The following is a 20,385-nucleotide window of genomic DNA, read 5'->3' on the forward strand; positions in this document are numbered from 1 at the left end:
CACAGCTCTTACCCAAAGCTGTCCATTTGAGTTCTTCTCTTTTCATTATCTCCACTGAATGCATATCCGCACTTCTATATACTGATAGGGATCTTCATACGTTCAAGGGGATAAGGTGCTGAGATCAACTTTCAGAAATTTCCCCCAGAAGTTTTCCATCTTCCGTTGGATGATGAAAACTGTCTTTTGAACTGCTCAAACCACATTATATCTTACATTATCCAGCACCTAGAAGTTTGAAAAAGGACTTTACCCAAAAAGAAAAAGACGTCCAGAATCCTTTCTTGTCTTATGAGGATATATAATGGGCAGCTGACAACAGGAAGACCAATCTCACGCAAGTTACTATTACCTAAAAAAACTTACTGCAAATATCATTCATTTCTCATGAAGTAGGCTCATTTCTGACTTCAGTAATGTTACATACACCGAGAAGAATCACAATTCTAGAAACAATCACTACACATTTTAGTGAATGCATTAGCTACCAACAAACAAAAATCATTCAAAATGAGAAGTCAAAGACTTCTCAGGCTACATACTGTACTATCAATCTCTGCTGTATATGAGAAGCTTCATTCTCAAGAAAGAAGAAAAATGGTCCACAACACCACTGCCTAAGCAGTTGTCCCTGTAGCTTCTTCTGGTATCAAGTGCAAGAAACCAATTGGGATGAAGATGCAGACCGTTTGAATTACAATTCCTAGTAGAAGGTTATCAAAGTTACTTGAAGAGATGTTCAGCATAGAGGCCAAACCGGCACCTATAAATGATCCCAGTGTCGTCCCCAGGTTATTTATGGACATGAAGAGTGCAAAAAGGGTCCCCTCAATACCTGGAGGGCACAGCTGTCCAGAGATTATCAGGAATGGCATAAACCTGCACAAACGAAATTAGGAAATCAAGCTACCTGTTTGCTACTTGCTGGTCTTTTCTGATCAATTATTCCAAAGTGTTGACGTCTGCACTATTTTCATTTCCATTCAAAACTTTCACCATTTCACACTTCCCATGTGTATATAGTGAAAACAGAATCCATAAAATCAGGAGATGGCTTTTGATGAGTCAAGTTGCAGCGATAATATTGAAATCTCAAAGGACAAAATATTATAGGTGCTGGATAAACAATGTCATTTGACTACATGTTCGGATGTTTTCCATTGATAAAATTGAAAGGGACAAATAGCAGAGAAAAGTTGAAGTGCACGTACTTAAATTGATTGACTGCATCAGCAAGAGCAGACCCACACAGAACCATAAGTTTATCCGATAGACCGAAAGAAACATTCAGCCGAGAAATGAGAGCGATATCAAGGAGACTCAAAGTAGCAAGACTGATATGGGCCGACCTGCATATTGTGTTTCATAAATAATAGTAATAACATCATTAACTAATCAAAAGAAACATCAAGGTGAAGCTATCCTCCTGCAACATAAAGTATAAAACGGAGAAAGACTTCTAAAAGTCTAGACAATACTACTTACATGAGAAGATATCTTAATTTCATGCGCTTCAAGAAGCGGTTGAAAATGAAGGTTCCAACCATGAGGCCTAACCATCCAACCACACGTGAACTACCCAAAAAGGATGCATCCATGTGTAAGAATTCAGTCTGATAATAGAACATGGCCGTCGAGAGGTTTGGAACAGTGACATGCGCTAAGAAAAACCAAGTCATCGGTCTGACCTTCCCAAAATAAATTGATCACAGAGTTAACCATCATTTAGAAGATATACAAACTGAAGATTCTAAAACTGCGGAAAAAATAATAAATAAGACTCAACATAAAGTAACAGCCTGGTTAACCTCGGGAACCACTAATGGTGGCCAGTTCCTTGGGAGAAAATCATGATGGTGACCAGAATCATCCATTAATTCTTCTGCACCCCTTCCTACCAAAAAATATGATTTTGGGGACCACATACCAAATTTTATTCAAGTGTCCCAACAAATACTAGGTTGGGCAATATTTATTTTGGGTTATTATCTTGAACAGTTAAAAACATAAATAATTGATTGTATTTTGGAATTTGGATTCTTGGTAATTAGGGGGCATGCCCACTGAACAATGACCACCACCACCAGAAGTGCACTGAGGCATCAATAGATGGTCCCCAAGGTCTCGCTACTTAGTGACCATTGCTTTCCTCAAGACATACCTCAGAATCATGGGTTGCTTAAATGCATGACACAAACTATAGATAGCCGCTTTCAGAGACTGGAACCACTGAACAGACAAGGAACCATCCTTTTCCAGAGTTTTAGATCGAATTATGCTGAAATTTTTCATTTTTCTGTTGCGACTCTTTTTTCTCCTTGTAGTACTTGATCTGGACCTTCTCACTGGGGAATTGTCAGAGTCTGAGATGTTACTGTTACTATCTTGTCTATGAAAGCTTCCTGAATGATCCAGCTCTGGAAAAACTTTGGTACCTACAGAATCCTCTTTGACAAAACCACACGATAATAATTGCATGGCTGGGAGTACTGAAAAAAGAAGAAAAATTGTCTCTATTCGGAAGTTGTTCAGTGCGAATCCTCCTGACAAACTGCCACATATTCCTCCAAAGGCCATGGCCAACCAAGACACTGACTGTAGGTCTCCAGCAAATGCTTCCCTAATCAGGAGAAAAAATATCATTAAGTCAGATCCCCAAACACAAATAACCAATTCAGGAAGTAATTTAGCAGATCATAAGAAAGTCCAAACAGAACCAGACTTTTTACCTGAAGTAGCATGCAACAGACGGCATAAACCATTTTGACAATTGATACATGTGAGGTCAAATAAAAATCAATCCATGCAGATGATAGAAGAACCCACAATCTCTATTGTCTCCTCCCTCACCCCAACCCAGTCGCATACTATTGACATTTTTCTTGCAATCTTGTTGATGGGTACCTCAAAACTTATTCCATAAATAACTGAAACAATAAAATAACAATACAAAATGAAGGAACCTACCGCTCAGAACGTACAGCTTCTGCAATCATTGCATCAACCACAACATCTGCCATGGCTGAACCTAGGTTTTGCACTGTTAACAAGATCATGAGAGGTCCACTAGCACTTCGCATGGACGAATGCAGCCCAAGAATTAGCCATGGGAAGAAAGATAGTATGGTAGAGATCATTAAGTATGGTATCCTTTTCCTCCCTCTTATCGGGATACAATCTGACAATATTCTGTGAAGAAGATAAGAGTTAGGCCCCTGCTGGAATATAAGAACTACAAAAACAATTTTGAATGTCACGCTATCTACCATTAACCATGACTATGAACACAAAACCTTAATTTCAACTTTCAGTTTAGTCATTACTCCTCCAATATTTGACATGCAAAAGGGTATACATTAAGCACCTAAGGGTACATAGAAGCCAAAATGCATGTCAGACGGAAAAACAAAAGATTATGCCTTACAGCTTACAGTTCAAGAGTGATGTCCACAAGACAAAGACCTGCATCATGAAAAGATTGTCCCAGCTGTTTGAATTATCACTTACTTCTGTTCAACCGGGGGGGGGGGGCACCCTTGCCATGATCTCATTATTTGGAGAATTCAACAGTGGGACAAAACACAACTGACTAAGTTGTTCAACCAGCAGGAAGTGAATGCAATTCTAGCAATTCTGCTGCATTCCTCTTCCAGTCCAGATATATGGATTTAGACCAATTCTAAAACTGGTATGTTCACTGTCAGGTCTGCCTATTATTCTGCACTTCCATACAATCAAATGCAGGGTAATCACAGCAGCACTTTTCAGCTCATCGAACTTCTGGGCCAACATCTGTAGGATCCATACCAAAGGTGCAAAACTTCATTTGGAAGGCAGCCCACAATGCCCTCCCCCAGAATCAACCCTTATTCCATCAACAAAGTTCAACCTCCCCTGTGTGTTTCTTATGTACAAATAATTTTGAAACTACGAGTCATGCACTATTTTTCTGCTCTCGTGCCCAAGATTGTTGGAGGGCTTCCCCCCTCTAACTAAATGTGAATGATTTTGCACGCAATAAATTACAAAAGTATGGATGCAATTCATACATTCTCAATACAAATATTCAAGTGATATTCAGCTAGTAGATACAATCTGGAGCACCCTCTGCTGGCATATCTGGAAGACCCGAAACAAGTCTTTATTTAGGGGTGAAGCTCCTTCACTGACATCCACCATGGCAAGGTTCTCGCCCTGCCTAGCTGAGATTCAAGCTTGACAGAGCCTTACCTCTCAGTCTTGACCTCCAGAGCCAGATCTTTCATAGTCAGTTGATTAGCAACTGGATAATTCCACATATCGTGAGTTTACAGATGCAGCACGAGACCCAACCACAGGATAAGGAGGTAGAGGAGCAATTATTTGGACCCAGTGGGCCACTTCTTCGCAGCCAAGTCAGTTGCAAGCCATGAAAATCCAGCAGCTGCTCTCACATTGGAAGCCATAAGAGATGTATTATGACTAGGCCTCTTCATTATAGCTTTTAAAACTATGTATATATTCTGATTGCAGACCTCTGGTGCAAGCTTTAAATGGGCTTGGCACTTCGCTGGACTGGGCCTGTCATGGGCTGGCAGATACAATCTTAGCTTTAGTAGTGCTTTCACTAGAGCAAAAAACCTTTTTGCAGATTTTCTTGCCCACCCTCTTTCATTGTAAACAACTCTATCCCCCCCTGCCAGGAGGTCGACCCTGCTTCACTAGAGCAGTGAACCTTTTTTGCAGATTTTCTTGCTAAGGGAGCTAAGTCTCTCTCTCTCTCTCTCTCTCTCTCTCTCTCTCTCTCTCTCTCTCTCTCTCTCTCTCTCTCTCTAGGGCATGGTGGCTCCACCCCCCCCCCCTTTCATTTGTAAATAACTCTATTTTCAGATTTCAATTTCTACTCAATTTTTCACTGGATTTTTCAAATTCTTTTTGTTCTGCTACTTGACCTGTTCTCTTTGACCAGCAACTTGAAATTTGAAAAGGGGACTTTGGGGTCTGCTTGTCCACAAAACTCCATCTAACCTGCCATAGTATTTTATGCACACCCAAAGATACTATGTCATGTGACCTAAAGAACCTGGATTCTAATAAAAGACCGTTTAGGGGTTCCATGATAAAATAAGATAAGAAAAATAAAATAAATAAAAAAAACCTTAATAATAATCTCCAAATAAACTTTTTTCTGTTAAATCTATGGTTTCATATTTATGTATTTTCTGCATAAGAGCAGTGATACATCTTGGATGAATATCACGTTTTAATCTACTTGAGTTACTGAGTATTCTTCAACATTTTGTTTTAGCTATTGCATATCCACTCCCATTTATTGATCCAATGCCAATTAAGATGCACTTCACAAACTTAAGAGTTCCAAATACAAGAATTAATGGAAATTTGAGCATTAAAAAGAACAGTACCCATAAAGGGGTTTTATGCTCCATGGAAAAAAGGCTACAGAAAACACAAGCTGAGAGGCTGATGGTGACAAGTTAAGCAAGTCTTTCATTTGATAAGAAACTGCAGTCCATACAAACGACCTGAAACCCTGCATTGACAAAAAGCCATTGAGATTCAGGAAAAGAAGACACAAAGAATGGGAGGAAACCAAGAAAGTGACATTTCCAAACACTGTATACAGAACTGCTCCAAATGTAAATCGGAAAGAGGAAAAGATTATCATGAATGGATAATATATCTAGTTATACAAATAGTATTTTAATTAGTACAGAAAATCATCAAATTGGTAATTGGTGACGGCCTCAAAATATGTGACCACAAACCTACCATGTATATCAACATTTAACACCATTTTAGAATTAACAATACTCCGCCAGTGTTTGTCGCCAGTCCCAAGCCCGGGTAAAGGAGGAGAGTTCGAGCATTAGGTTGGCAGCCAGCACCGGAAAAAAACCCAGCCAAACCCTTTTTACATGGATTCAACAACCTTATGGGAACAGGCTCATTGTTGTTTCATGGGGGCTCAACTCCCAATTCCTCCCTCCTATTTGATGCTAGCCCTTGGCTCCTCTGTAGTTTGTTTTTTCGTCTCTTTAATTGATTATTTATTCATCCCAAGAAAAAAAAAACAACCTTATATGAAAAAAGATATGCCACGTCGTTCCCTAACAAAAGGAGCGACGTGCTACACTATGGCCCAGGTGTAATGATAAGTGGGTACGGGTTAGCTAGGGAACCCCTCGAAAGCGGCACAAGTGACACAACACGTCGGCACCTAAATGCAATGATAAGTAAGAAAGCATTCTTGCACTGTGAATGAGTGCGAGTATAAAAGCCAGTCCAGAAACATAGGGTTGGCATCTTAGAACATAAGATCAAATTGACATCTTGAAACATAGGATTTTTAGCAGGTAAGAGCTTAGAATTGCTAAATGTAATGAGGAAAATAATGATTAATATAGCTTGCATTCAAGAAACTAGATGGAAAGGTAAAAAGAGCTAAAGAGTTAGGTGACTTTAGACTTTGGTATACCAAAGAGAGAGTTAATAAAAAGTGGAGTAGGTATAATAGTCGATAGAGAACAATTGATAGGACTATTGTTATCAAGCTTGTAATGGAGAAAGAGATCGTAAATACAATTGCATATGCACCTTAAGTAGGACTAGATGAAAGTCTGAAGTTACAATTTTGGGAAAATATGGTGGATTTTAAAAGATCAAGTGATAGGACTATTGTTATCAAGCTTGTAATGGAGAAAGAGATCGTAAATACAATTGCATATGCACCTTAAGTAGGACTAGATGAAAGTCTGAAGTTACAATTTTGGGAAAATATGGATGGGGATTACTGCAAAGGAATTCATCAAGGAGAAAAGATGGTCATAAGGGGTGATCTCTAAAGGGAAATATTGGGAAAGATCAAGGAGGCTAAGAAAGTGTACATCAAGAAAATGATTTTGGAGAGAGGAAGGGATCTCAAATTTTTGATTTTTTAGTTGTTTTTTCTATATCTATCATAAATACTTACTTCAAAAGATAAAGGAGTATTATTACCTTCAAAAGTGGACACCAAGAAGCCAAATAGATCTCATCCTAACTAGAAGGTCTTATAAATTGTTGTGCAATGATTGCAAGTACCAGGGAAAAGCTTAACCACACATAAACTATCAAGTATGGAAGAACTAAGGAACCTATCCACTAAAGCTTAGCTGACAAAGTTGTTTAGTAAAATTATGAGCACAAGTAAAATGCTAGATGAATGGAGAAGAAGCATTATAGTTCCAATTTATAAAAATAAAGGAGAAATTCAAAGCCATAATAACTACAGAGGCATCAAACTGATAAGTCATACTATAAAATTATAGGAGAGAGTAACTAAAACAAGTTTGAGACAAGTAACCACTACTACAGAGAACCAATTTGCCTTTATGCCAAAAAAAGCTACAATATAAGCTATAAACCTTATTAAGAGACTTATATAAAAGATCTTCATATGGTCGTTATTGACCTAGAAAAAGCTTATGATAGAGTCCCTAGAGCGTTAACTTGGCAAGTACTAGGGAAAGAAATGTTGCAAGTAATATATGAACATGATAAAAGATATGTATCATGGTTTAGTAACAAGTATAAGAACAATGGGGGAATAAGGTGGTGAATTCCTATTTACAATTGGGCTACATGAAGGATCAGCTCTAAGCCCATATTTATTCCACTTATAATGGATGAATTAATAAACACATATAAGATGAGGCCCCTTGGTGTATACTTTTTGTTGATGATATTATTTTGATAAATCAGACACAACTATGGATTAATGCTAAGTTAGAATCATGGAGAGCAACTTTGGAATCAAAAGACTTCAAACTAAGTATAAAAAAGACATAATATTTAGTGTGTAACTTTGGACGTCATTGGACGAATGATGAGGTGGTGAAACCTGATGAGAAGGAAATTTCAAAAAGCAATTCTTTTAGGTACCTTGGTTCAATCATAAACAAAAAAGGTGATATACAGGGTGGTTTTTCCAAAAGAATTAAAATTGGGTGGATGCAGTGGAGAGGTGCATTCGGGGTCTTGTTTGATTGACATATTTATTTTAAAGCTCAAAGTAAAATTCTATAGGACCATTGTATGATGTGTGATGAAGAATGTTAGGCTATTAAGAAGCATTATATAGATAAACTCAGTGTAGCAGATAAGAGAAGACTAAGATGAATGAGTAGCAAAACTAGGACGCACATGATAAGGAATGGGCATATTAAAGTTGGTCTAGGAGTAACTCCGATAAATGATAAGCTATGAGAAAGTTGTTTGAGCTGGCACGGACACATTCAACGGCAGCCTATACATGTCCCTATATGGAGAAGCAATTCAATCTAGATTGAACGAATTAAAAGAACTAGGGGCAGACCTAAGATAACCTTAAGGAAAGCGGTGCAAAATGATTGCATAGCTTATACTCTATATCTAGGTATGGCCTCAAATGAAGCTGATTGAGAGGAAAAAGCTATGTAGCCAACCCCATTTAGTTGGGAGAAGGCTTCTTGAGGTTGTTGTTGTATTTTGGAATTAACAAGTAAGTGTTTGTAGCAAGTAGATGTTATTCGGAAAAAAAAAATTCATGATTACATTTAAGAAATAAGATAAACAAGATGGAAGGGTCACAAGGCCAAGATATTAGATGATTTCAAAATATGGTGTCCTTGGAGGATGAAAGTAGGAGAGATGGCGTGGGCATATTTGTGGATAAAGACCTTAAGAACAAACTAGTGGATGTTAAAAGAATTTGGAGATAGGATGGTATCTATCAAGTAGCTCAACAATGAGGCTATCAACATAGTATGCATCTAGGCAGGAGTGGATGACAGAGTTAAATAAAATTTTGGAAACATATGGAAAGATTAGCGCAAGCTTTTGGGGCAGGGGAAATCTTATTACTGGAGGTGACCTTAACAGATACATGGGCAAGGATTATAGAGGCTTGAGGAAGTTCAAGGAGAATACAGAGTAGGCGAGAGGAATAGAACGGGAAATTCTGTGCTGAACTCTGCAATAGCATTTGACCAATAACTGCAAAACACCTAACTTAAAAGAGAAAAGAACAAAAAAGTTGCTCCCAAGAGCGGACAAATGCAAGCCAAATAGAGGGAAAGATTGGAAAAATGGTGGAAATAGAGGGAATTGCAGATTTTGTTGGCTAGTCGCAAGATATAGTTACTAAATGTGTCAGATTGATAGAAGACTAGGTTGCCACCTGCAACAAACTGTAGTTGTGTAATTTTCCAAGATATGGTACCTCAAAAGTTATCAATCACTCAGGTTCTTTTTATGGGTAGAAAGATAAGAAAGAAGAGGGTTAATTTAGTTTCCATCATCGTCTTAAAGATATATATATATATATATATATATATATATATATATATATTATTTTCACTGGCTTTTTTACTTCCTGACAATATTTTGTATCAACAAATGGAACCTTAATCCATTCTAGGTCACACTTGAGTAACTCAACCCCCGACCCAAGTTTGTACTTCCTAAAGGATTATTTGAAAAACCAAATAAAGACTCAGCATTATTGAGATGGTTGATGAATTATTGAGAGTCAATGCCCCTGACATGATTCAACGAGAGGAGAGAAACTATATTCTCGTCCCCACGTTTACTGGAGAAATCAAATAGCTCTTCTCCATAGTCTCCAGACCATCGTTTAAAGCATTCGCTTGACACCAAGAGGAAGGAAAGTCATAAAGATACATAAGCATGTCTTCTGCATGTCTCCAATGAAGATATGAATCAGGAGGGAACTATACTTGTTGAGAGTTTAAGAGAATGCCCTTTTGCACTCAAAAGTTTAAATAGGCCACTCAAAATTTAAGAGTATGTCTCAATATAGACCATTCCTATCGTCTAATTCAACTATAATGTCAGGCTCATCGCTCCCTATAAAAACAAAATTTGAAAAGTCTCACAGGAATGAGCTCCAAATTCAGAACCAGGTAAGGTTGGCAATGTACCAAATCCGGAATTCCTAAGATTATACAAATCTACAACGTCTCGTAGCTCATTACTCGAAACGCCAAAACCTCAAAAAAATAAATCTCAATGCAGTAAACGATCATAATAGAATCGCAAGTAACAAAAATGCATCACAGATAGATTATTTAGAAACAATAAATTCCATAAAATGAAGGAAACAGAAGATCCAAACCTGAATGAAGTAAACCAAGGAGATCATCCATAGGAACGAAATCCCAAACGCAGACAGCAACTGTTTGAACCATACTATCATTTTGGGTAGGACAAATAGGAGATTCTTGACGCATCTAAAATTTTTCTCGCTTCTTCCCTACCCAAAAATTTCTTCTCGTTTCATACAAATGGAATGAGACAGAATGAAATGATTTCCGTATTTGAAGGCCATTCGTGCCTTCATTCAGACAGAAACTTGACTATTCATTCCTTCTTTGAACCGCCCTTTACGTTTTTCATTTCCGCTCTCTTTCCGTTTAAAGTCTTCACACGGTGTCGCCGAACAAATATAGATTCTTCAGCTTTATATGAACGGTTGGATTGTGATGTATCCGGAATTAAGGGTGTAAAATAGATCGCATTTACCCCGAGGGGCTGCTCAGTGGGTAAGGTACCAAACAACTCTTTTGGACCCACACAAAAAACCAAAAACAAAAAACAAAAAACAAAAAACAAAAAACAAAAAAACAAAACCACCTCCAATGGGAGGTTAAAAGATCGAATCTTCTTAGGGCTAAGGCGAAGCCCCAGCTTATAAAGGATCGGGATCATCTTCCGAAGTGCTCCCCGACGGCTTTCTAACCACAAAAACACAGTGGGGCCCACACGTGAAATTTTGAGTTTTTTTCCTTCCCAAAAAGTGTTTTTCACTGTGGGCCCCACTGTTTTTGTGGTCGGGAAGCCGTCGGGATTCCTGATCCTGACTCACTTATAAATACCTCCATTCACATGATATAAAAAGCACCTATTACCCAATTATAAGAAGATTGGTTTTATCCTTAAAGGGTTACTAAAGATCATGAGTGCTCCATATGGTATGTGTAATAATCCCCACCCCGAAATATACAGTTATCAATTCCTAATAAAAAAGGAAGAAGATCGGATTGAGATTGGATAGAGATTCATAAATTCAAATATCTTTGGTGACATCAACTTTTATTTATAGTTAATGTCACATTATTGTCAGGTCTCCTAGCTTACATTTTTTTGCTTAATGACATGTTTTCTAGTTCTTGACAAACAAAATAAAATTCAAATTTCTTTCGCGCCTCCCTACCTTTTATAAATAATCTCAATCTTCTATCTCTAAGTAGAGGACTTTGCTCCCCTCACATTTCTATACCAACATTCAAGAAACAGTCTCACATCCTACTTCTTCCTCCACTTTTTAGTTTTTTGGTAGAATAACTTCAAGCAGACTCTAGTAGATTCGAATGGCGGCATTTTCCTTTTTGTAAGATTCTCATAAATGTTCAAATTCTCATGAATGGATAGAATGTAGATTGATCTGAACTTTTTATCTACTCTTCGGCATCTCCACTTTTATGTAAAGGAGCATAAAGTTGAGAATTGTTTTTGGGATAATGAATTTAGAATGTAGCAAACTTCTTTTTCTTCTAATGTTTTACCTATTTTCTCACTTTGAAATTCAATGATGTATTCTCAATTTTTATTATCATTTTTATTAACTTTCATTTTGACATACCAAACTTATTTTTTATCCCATAAATTATTCTGGACAAAAATTGCGAAAGTATTTTTCATGTTCAGCCAAAATGAATTATTATATTCATTTCTTTTAAATAGGTAAAATAGAAAATGAAAATTGATACAAAGAAGGCCTAATCTATGATTTTTCTTACATTGTTACTATGATTCTCATTTGTACCCATTATTTAAGTGAAGTTTTCAGTCGCATCCCCTTTGTTGCTCCCTAATGTTAACTCTCACCCCTTAAGTTATTCAATTTATCACCCTAACCATTTATTACTATTCTTAGTTTTTATTTATCCATTTTCAATATTAACCTCACATCCTAAATCTAAACACTTTCTATGAACCATGTCTTCCAAACTTTATAAGGATTTATAATTAGGAGAAGAAAAGTCACAGATAGTAGAAGAAGACAAAGGAACAAGTTAAGCATAAGGTTTTTTGTGTAAGGTTATTTTTATCTTTTTAAAAGTTTAACTTTCTTACATCATCACTTAACTTTGATTTCTAAAGATAGGGGGTGTCATTGATATATTTTCACCAGTGGTCTAATTGAGAAATTAGAAAACTAAGGGGTGACCTTAATTGATATATACCAATAACCCACCTGGACTCAATTAACAATAATAAACCCACTACGATTCAAATAAAAATAACCAGAATAAAATATAATCGATATCCATAGTAACTTATAACCCAATAACCACAACTGAATCAAATAATCACAACCTAATAAAGTATAACCACTAAACATCCCTATTCCCACTCATGCACATAACATGTTTCTCCCCTCTTGACTTTGACCTGGTCCTCAAGGTCAATTTCTAAAAATTGCAACGCCAGGTGTTACTTCATCTTCTTCGTCTTCAACTTTGCACCCTTGAATTAGGAAGAGTTTCTTGCACCTATGGCCTGGGACAAATCGTCATTTCAATTGTAACAAAGCCCTTTGGCTCTCCTTTCTTGCATTTCACTAGCTGTCATCCTTTGGATCAGTAATGTCGCCCCTTCGTCTGGCGGTTTCTTGTTGGTTGCAGGCAGTTCGCGTGATGCTCTCTTGGCTTCATATAATCATGTGAGCTCGATTGCATCTAAAATGGTCATTGGACCTGCAGCCAAAACATCCACCTTGATGTGGTCACACAACCCACTCACGAAGCAACTGATTTGCCTATTGGGTGGTAACTAACCCACTTTTGATAAAATTCTTTCAAAATCTGCTTGGTAATCATGGACTGAACTTGTTCGTCGCAACTTAACTAATTCAACAAAAAAATCTTGGAATGGAATAGGTCCAAACCTTGCATGTAGCCCCCCACAAAACTCACACTAGCCCCCACTTCTTCCACTTTGATTGTGAAGTTGATACCAGAGTTGAGCCTCTCCTTCTAAATGGAAAGATGCCAATGCAACTTTCTTCGCCTCTAGTGTTAGGTGGAATTAAAAGAATTGTTCCACCTTACAAGTCCAATTAGTTGTGTCCTCCTCCCCATTATAGCGTGGGAAATCAAGCTTAACCAATTTTGGATGGACCATCTATTGCGATGTTGAAGACTTCCAAGTGGGTGTGGCGACTGGAGACTTTTTATGCTCATTAGTTTGGTTTGATGCTTGTGAGTTCTCTTTTCTATCGCCCCCTATTTGGAATGGAGGTTGAGTGCTCATGCGATCAAACATCTTTCCAATCTTTGCTAATGTCTGTTGTTGGCCGACTAACTTTGACAAGATTTGTTGTTGCATCTCTTTGATTGAATTCACTTCCGCTTCCAATTGTTCCACCCGCTCATCCATATTCAAGCTTTGATACCAAGCTGGTATATATGTGGTGGATCATTTCTTTTCACCTATGGTCATGATGGAAATCGAGGAACCCTGGCCTCTCTACTCAAGAGTAGCTTTAATATAATTTTCTCAGACGATTCCATTAAATAGATCAAACGATTATAAATAGACTCTACAACGATTACTCACTTCGACTAAAATACCAATACCCCCACCTTGACTCAATTAACAATAACCCACTACAATTCAAATAACAATAAAAATATAACCGTTACCCATAGTAACTGATCCACTATAATTCAGTAACCACAACTAAAATATAACCACAACCTAATAAAGTATAACCACTAAACAACCCTATTCCCACTCATGCATGTAACTTAATCTTGTTACAAAACATAGTAGTTGAATGTCATATGTTTAGTGTGTATTCTCTTTACAAATAATTCATATTTAAACAATGAAATTTCCTAATTTTGATCCTAAGAGAAAGACAAGTAAATCAATACAATGTACAATTTAAGAATGATGAGGAATAGAATTAGCAGAAGATAATAAAATTCTTTGAGGATAATATAGAATCATTGGAAGATAATATAGAATCTTTGGAGGCTAATATAGGATTTTTGGAAGATAATATAGAAACAATACTCCCCCTCATGTTGGAGCATGAAGATTGTGTATACCCAACTTGGAAAGTAAAGTACGAAAATGCTCATGAGCTAGTGCCTTGGTGAAGATGTTGGCATGCTGATCCTTGGAAGATATTTTGCAGGGATGGATGAGCTATAGCTATTCATAAACAAGGTGACAATAGATTTCAATGTATTTTGTATGTATGTGATAGATGGGGTTAGTTGCAATATGAAGTGCTGCTTGATTGTCACAATATAAAGGAACTAGAGTGCTATAAGAGATGCCAATATCATTAAGGAGACAAGTCAACCAGATGAGTTCACAGGTGGTGGTGGCCATTGCATGACACTTGACCTCGACACAAGAATGAATTATAGTATGTCACTTTTTAGCCTTCCAAGATATTAAATTATTGCCCATCAAGATACAATAACCAATGGTGGAGCAACTGGTCATTGGATAACTAGCCCTATCAGAGTCACAGTAGACTTGGAGGTCTAAATTGGTGGTGGCAAGAAAGTGAATACCTTTCCTAAAGGTGGTTTTGGTACTTGAGAAGTTAATGGGTAGTATCGAGGTGAGGTTGTCATGACTGGTGCATGAATTGGTTCATGATGTTAACAGCACAAGTGACATCAAAACGAGTGACTATGAGATAAATTAGATACCCAACTAGATGTTGATAGGGAGATAAACATAGATTCTGCTCCATAGGTGTGTCAATAGGATGGGCACCAGTATAATCGAAGTTATTTAATAAGCCTTGCTTAGATCGGGCAACTTGAATTTCCAAAAAATACCTAAGTTGTCCGAGTCTTTAATGCGAAATTGACTCTAAAGCATTCCTGAACATCATGTAATAAAGAAGCAACCAAGCCAGTGACAACAATATCATCAATATATAAGAGGAGAAATACCACCACAATGACCTTATAAAGAATGAAAAGGGATTGATCAGTTGTAGAGTGGCAAAAATCATATGCACATAAGGTCGCTAAAAACTTTGAATACCATTGGCGAGAAGCTTGCTTTAGGCCATAAAGAGACTTGTAGAGACGACAAACAAGGTTCTCCCCCTTTCGGCAATGTCTCGGTGAGGGTGTCATGTAAACCTCTTCATCCAATTGCCATATAGAAACACATTATTAACGTCCATTTGTTGAAGGGCCCAACTGTGAGCAACAACGACGGATATGATGACTCGAATGGTAACAAGTTTCACAACATAAGCAAATGTATTATGATAGTCAATCTCGCCCCCCATTTCCTAATAGTTCCTTTACTACTACATTTTGTCTGGAATTGGTCCACTTTGATATTTGAGACCCTTATCAAACTCCTTTATTTGGCGCTTGTTGTTTCTTAACCATTATGAGTTTTTGTCATTGTACATGGATATTTTTAATGAATGCTAAGTCTGATAGTATCCATTCAATTCCTCGATCAATTTTTTTTGTGGTTCATATAAGTTTAATGTCACCATCAAATACATTAGAACTAACAATGGTCTTGAATTTTTTAGCCATCCTTCTTCTAAATTTCTTTAATCCTTGGGTGTTCTTCGCCAATCTAGTTGTGTTGATATGCCCCCAACAAAATGGTAATATTAAGTGAAACATTGTCACCTTCTTAATGGGCTCGTGTTCTTCATTTTTAGTCTCACCTTTGGCGTGAATGTGCCCACTTTCTCCCATCTTAGAGTCTTTGGATGTCTCTATTTTTGTCACAATCATGTTGCCCATCATAAGTTTGATCAAATGCTACACTTGCGTCTTTATCTATGCTTATGGCCAAAAAGGCTATTACATTTTTGACTTCTAAATGGAAAATATCTATGCTACCTGACACATTACTTTCCGTGAATGTTTTTTCCTACGCTATCCTAACCACACCCACTCCTCTTGGCTCCTCGGTCTTGCCATTGCTTTCTACATCCATGGTTGCTGATGAATCTAATCCTTTACCCACAATAGAGATTCCCGGTGGAGATCACTGACCCACAACTCCAAGCACAACCAACAACCCCATGTTTACCCAAATAGAGCTCCCTGCCGCCCTATATATGGAAGATAAAAAAAATCCAATGTCAACATCATGACAAATAAATTGGGTAACTCAAAATGTGAGAATAATTTTAGAGGGTAACTTGAGGGTGGCTTGCTGAAAATTTCTCAATTGTCTTTATTTGATAACTTGAAAATTTGTTTTTCTCACAAGGGGTAACTTTAACTTCTCTTCAACTTCAGAGTTCGGATTGTCTCTCTTGAATAGAAGCACAAAGTACTCCTCTGACGGCTTTCGACCACAGACTATAGTGGGGGGCTACGGGGTACTGGTGATGGGTCCCACTTTTTTAAATATTTTTATTATTTTCACCTGTGGGCCTTTATGTATTGTGGTTGTAAAGCCATCAGGAAATGATCCACACTCTCAATTTCATATGGAATTGAATATTTTCCTCCCCATGTGTAATCTATGTCATTTACTTGAATGAAGTTTTTATATTAAAAAAATATTTTAAATGTTTCTCAACGTCATGTCTATATTTTTATACAAGAAATCAAAAATACATGCTTGCATTCTTCTATTTTAATTTTCTCTACTAAATCCTGGTCAAAAACAAAATTCAAGTAAGTTAAATGCCAAGAAGTCATAAAGAAATTGAGTAAGTTCCATGTATTGTTTCATAGATACATACTCTCCTTGCTTAAAAAAAGAAAGCAAAAAAAGAAAAAGAAGAAAGAAAAAGAAAGAAAAGATAAAGAAAAAAAAAGAAGAAAAAGAAGAAAAAGAAAAAGAAAAAGAGAAAGAAGAAGAAGATAAATAAAAAGGAGGAAGAAGAAGAGGAAAGAAATTGAAATCACATACCTCTTGTATATCTGTATAAACAAGAGTTTAACCTAATTGTCACAAGCACATATTGGATTCGTGGCACAGTGGTAATGCTTTTGACTCTAGATAGAAGGGTCGGTGTTTGATTCAGGTTGGGTTCAACATTTTGTTTTTGTCTTTTGAATGAATTAGACCTATAAATGGATAGTCGAAATCCACATTTGAATTTGTTATTCATTTAAGAGTTTTCAAATCTGAAACTTTTTCTTATAAGGAAATATCTGTATCCTCTAATAAGAAATTGGATCGGATAATATCCAAAAAAAATTTATATGGTTAAAGTAAACTATTAAACATTTTTTTCTTTGAAAATGACTGATAATTATATTCGAAAACTGGTAATTTGTAATTGAAAAATCGAAAATTATCCTGCTAGAGTAAAGTATTAACATTTTTTTTTCTCTAAAAATTGTTAATAATCAGATTCAGAAATCGATAATCTGTAACCAAAAAATTGGAAATCATAAATAAATAAATAAATAAATAAAAGACAATCAACAATCAATAATATGATACCTTTCTAAAAATTTCCACCTGATTTGAATTTGGATATTGGTGTATCTAAGTTGAATTTGATCTGTTTATAAGTCTAGAATAAATTGCATATTGAGGAAAAAATGTGATTTTGTTTAATAGAAATTTTTACATGTGAGTCTTCTTAGTGGATCGTAAACTAATGTTGAGTTTCTTTAATGCAATATATTACATGTGGATATCAACTAAACTAACATTATATTAAATAATCTACAGGGTATTTTGGACAATTCAGGTTATTTAATACAATGTGTTAATTAATACTTCATGACAAAAAAACTTTGATTAATTAATATATATAAAAAAGCGTTAATTAATATATGGTTTAAAAAAATTATATTGTGAATAGTTAAACGACATTTTAGTCATAATACATTATATTAAATAACCTACGGGTATTTTTGGTCCATTCAGGTTTGAAATTTGAATACACTTAACAGTAATGATTATGATTTACACGTAATATAATGCATTAAAGGAATTTAACATTAGTTTATAATTCAATAAAGGGACTCGCATGTAAAAATTTCTTTTTTATAAGATTTTCTACCTATTCTTGATAAGTTTAATAGTATTCATATCATTAACATCAACAGGATCCGTGGCGCAATGGTAGCGCGTCTGACTCCAGATCAGAAGGTTGCGTGTTCGATTCACGTCGGGTTCAAAACCCCCCAATTCGGTCCAATTTTTTTTCAAACCCCCCGACTCTTGGGCTAAAACCTGGTGTAACCCTTAGGCCAAACCCCAAACGGCTAAAACCCTTTGGCTAAACCCCATCGGAATGTCTTCTCATGCCGCCCTAGAATCATTTCTGCAACTAATAGCCCCCCTTCTTTTTTGCGCTGCTGCAGAGATTGGATTGATAATTGTTATGAACATCTTTGAAACCTCGAGTTTCTCTATCTAAACCCTAACATCATACCAGTTATCTAAAATCCATGGCTTCTGCATTTCGATTGCGCCTAAATCTTTTCCCCAACTGTCGTTATTTCTCATCGATCCTTAGTCCAGACTCTGCAGTTCTTAGTAGCAAAGAAAAAACTCGAGCTGCTCTAGGGCTCTTGAAATCTGAGAAGAACCCTGAACGTATTCTGGACATATGTCGTGCCGCTTCTCTCACCCCTGAAGTTCACTTGGATCGCGTTGCTTTCTCCGTTGCGGTCTCCAAACTCTCCGAATCTAAATCGTTTGAATTCATCCGCTCCTATCTTGATGAATTAAAATCCCGCCCCGATCTCCAGAACGAGCGATTCATGTCTCATTCCATTGTTCTGTATGGTCAATCTGGAATGCTTAATCATGCTATCCGCACCTTCAAGGAAATGGACGACCTGGGTATACCTCGTTCTGCCAAAACGCTCAATGCACTCTTGTTTTCTTGCATTCTGGCGAAAAAATACGAAGAGGTAAGTCGAATTTTCATGGAATTCCCCAAAACTTATGGAATTAATCCAAACTTAGATACATATAATACTGTTATCAAAGCTTTTTCTGAATCGGGTTCATCTAGTTCGGCTTACTCGATTTTAGCTGAGATGGATCGGAAAGGTTGTGAACCGAATGCTACTACTTTTGGTACGTTGCTAGCTGGGTTTTATAAAGAAGAGAAGTTTGAAGACGTCGGGAAAGTGTTGGAATTGATGAAAAAACACGGTCTTGCTCATAGTGTTAGTATTTATAATATAAGGATCCAAAGTCTCTGCAAACTGAAGAAATCTGTTGAGGCTAAAGCATTGTTTGAAGGTATGTTATCAAAGGGCATGAAGCCTAATACTGTTACTTATTGTCACTTGATTCATGGCTTCTGTAAGGAGGGAGGTTTAGAGGAAGCAAAGAGGCTCTTTAATGATATGCCGAGGAAGGGGTGTGCCCCAGATAGTGATTGCTATTTTACTTTGATTCACTTCCTTTGTCAAGGCCAGGACTTTGATGCTGCGTTAAAATTGTGTAAGGAAAGCATGGAAAAGAATTGGGTACCGAACTTCTCGAATATGAAGACCCTTGTGAATGGGCTTGGGAGCATTTCGAAGGTTGAAGAGGCACGTGAACTTGTTGGCCAAATGAAGGAGAGGTTTGCTAAGACTGCTGACTTGTGGAAGGAAATTGAAGAAGCTTTGCCTCAGTAGAAAAGTTTATCTGGTAAGCTTCACTTATGATCACCGTGGTGGTAAGAAGTGAACGTTTGGCCAATGCTGTATACAAAGTCGCAGATTTGGGAATTTTTTTGTTGTATTTGCCTTTTTTTAACCTTATATTGCAAACAAATCATTGGCATCTACATTAAATTAAGTCATTGAGGCATGGTGTTGTTTTGGTGGGTTAGCTTTTTCAGATTGATGTCATGTTGCTTTCTTTTTCACGTTTTATCTCCTAAGGCATCTCAGATGGTCATATTTTGTTGCTACCTTAATTGCTAGAAGCTTTTGCATTTCTGTGTATCCATCTCTGTTGTGTTTACTGATATTTCCTACAGTGGCTTTCTGAAAGGTGGAATTATGTTGTAGGCGCTGAAGTATGTGTACTTGTTTACTTTTAGTTCAGTTAGAATTTCCCAAGGGACACTACCTTCTTCATGGAAAGGAGATACTATTATACTAACTTGGTTGGGAAATGTCATCCCAAGCTTAATTGTAAATGCAATGGGATTTGGTTTCAATAATACAACTATCGATTTTACATGCTTCACTCTTCGCCGTGATTGCACCAGTGACTTTTTCCTGTGCACGAGGGTATCCAAACATTGGGAATGCTGCTGCTTTTGAGCCTTTTGTCCCTAGATAGAGTTTTTGTGCTTCTGTAGTCTGGTGTATTGAAACATGTGCAAGCTTGTGAATTGTAGGTCTGCTCTGG

At 36.9% G+C, this 20,385-nt stretch overlaps 2 protein-coding genes and 1 non-coding gene across 3 annotated transcripts; 2 read left to right on the forward strand and 1 right to left on the reverse strand.

Annotated features, from left to right (window-relative positions):
• Window positions 1-122: 122 nt before the first annotated feature.
• LOC149002721 (putative folate-biopterin transporter 4) lies at window positions 123-10,450 on the reverse strand. The gene is made up of 7 exons (XM_089138335.1): window positions 10,154-10,450; window positions 5,403-5,530; window positions 2,968-3,189; window positions 2,162-2,620; window positions 1,486-1,683; window positions 1,212-1,349; window positions 123-879 (listed from the first exon to the last, which is right to left on the reverse strand). The coding sequence occupies exons 1-7, from the start codon at window positions 10,232-10,234 to the stop codon at window positions 618-620; spliced, it is 1,488 nt and encodes a 495-aa protein (XP_088994461.1). The 5' UTR covers window positions 10,235-10,450; the 3' UTR covers window positions 123-617.
• A 7,677-nt stretch (window positions 10,451-18,127) lies between these two features.
• TRNAW-CCA (transfer RNA tryptophan (anticodon CCA)) lies at window positions 18,128-18,199 on the forward strand. The gene has a single exon. It is a non-coding gene; the product is annotated as a tRNA-Trp (tRNA).
• Window positions 18,200-18,292: 93 nt separating this feature from the next.
• Window positions 18,293-20,126, forward strand: LOC149002723 (small ribosomal subunit protein mS86 (rPPR1)-like). The gene has a single exon (XM_089137431.1). It carries the CDS (start codon window positions 18,474-18,476, stop codon window positions 19,659-19,661), a length of 1,188 nt encoding a protein of 395 aa, XP_088993557.1. The 5' UTR covers window positions 18,293-18,473; the 3' UTR covers window positions 19,662-20,126.
• Window positions 20,127-20,385: the final 259 nt, after the last annotated feature.

Source organism: Hakea prostrata, chromosome 10 (assembly GCF_041222555.1).
Source record: "Hakea prostrata isolate BN-2017 chromosome 10, UWA_Hpros_2, whole genome shotgun sequence".
Classification (NCBI taxonomy): domain Eukaryota; kingdom Viridiplantae; phylum Streptophyta; class Magnoliopsida; order Proteales; family Proteaceae; genus Hakea; species Hakea prostrata.

Coding starts and splice junctions, on each gene's coding strand:
- LOC149002721 (XM_089138335.1), bottom strand. CDS start 10,234: ATGATAGTATGGTTCAAACAGTTGCTGTCTGCGTTTGGGATTTCGTTC. Junction 5,531..10,153: donor CCTTGGTTTACTTCATTCAG/GTTTGGATCTTC, acceptor TTGTCAATGCAG/GGTTTCAGGTCGTTTGTATG. Junction 2,621..2,967: donor GAAGCTGTACGTTCTGAGCG/GTAGGTTCCTTC, acceptor TCTCCTGATTAG/GGAAGCATTTGCTGGAGACC.
- LOC149002723 (XM_089137431.1), top strand. CDS start 18,474: ATGGCTTCTGCATTTCGATTGCGCCTAAATCTTTTCCCCAACTGTCGT.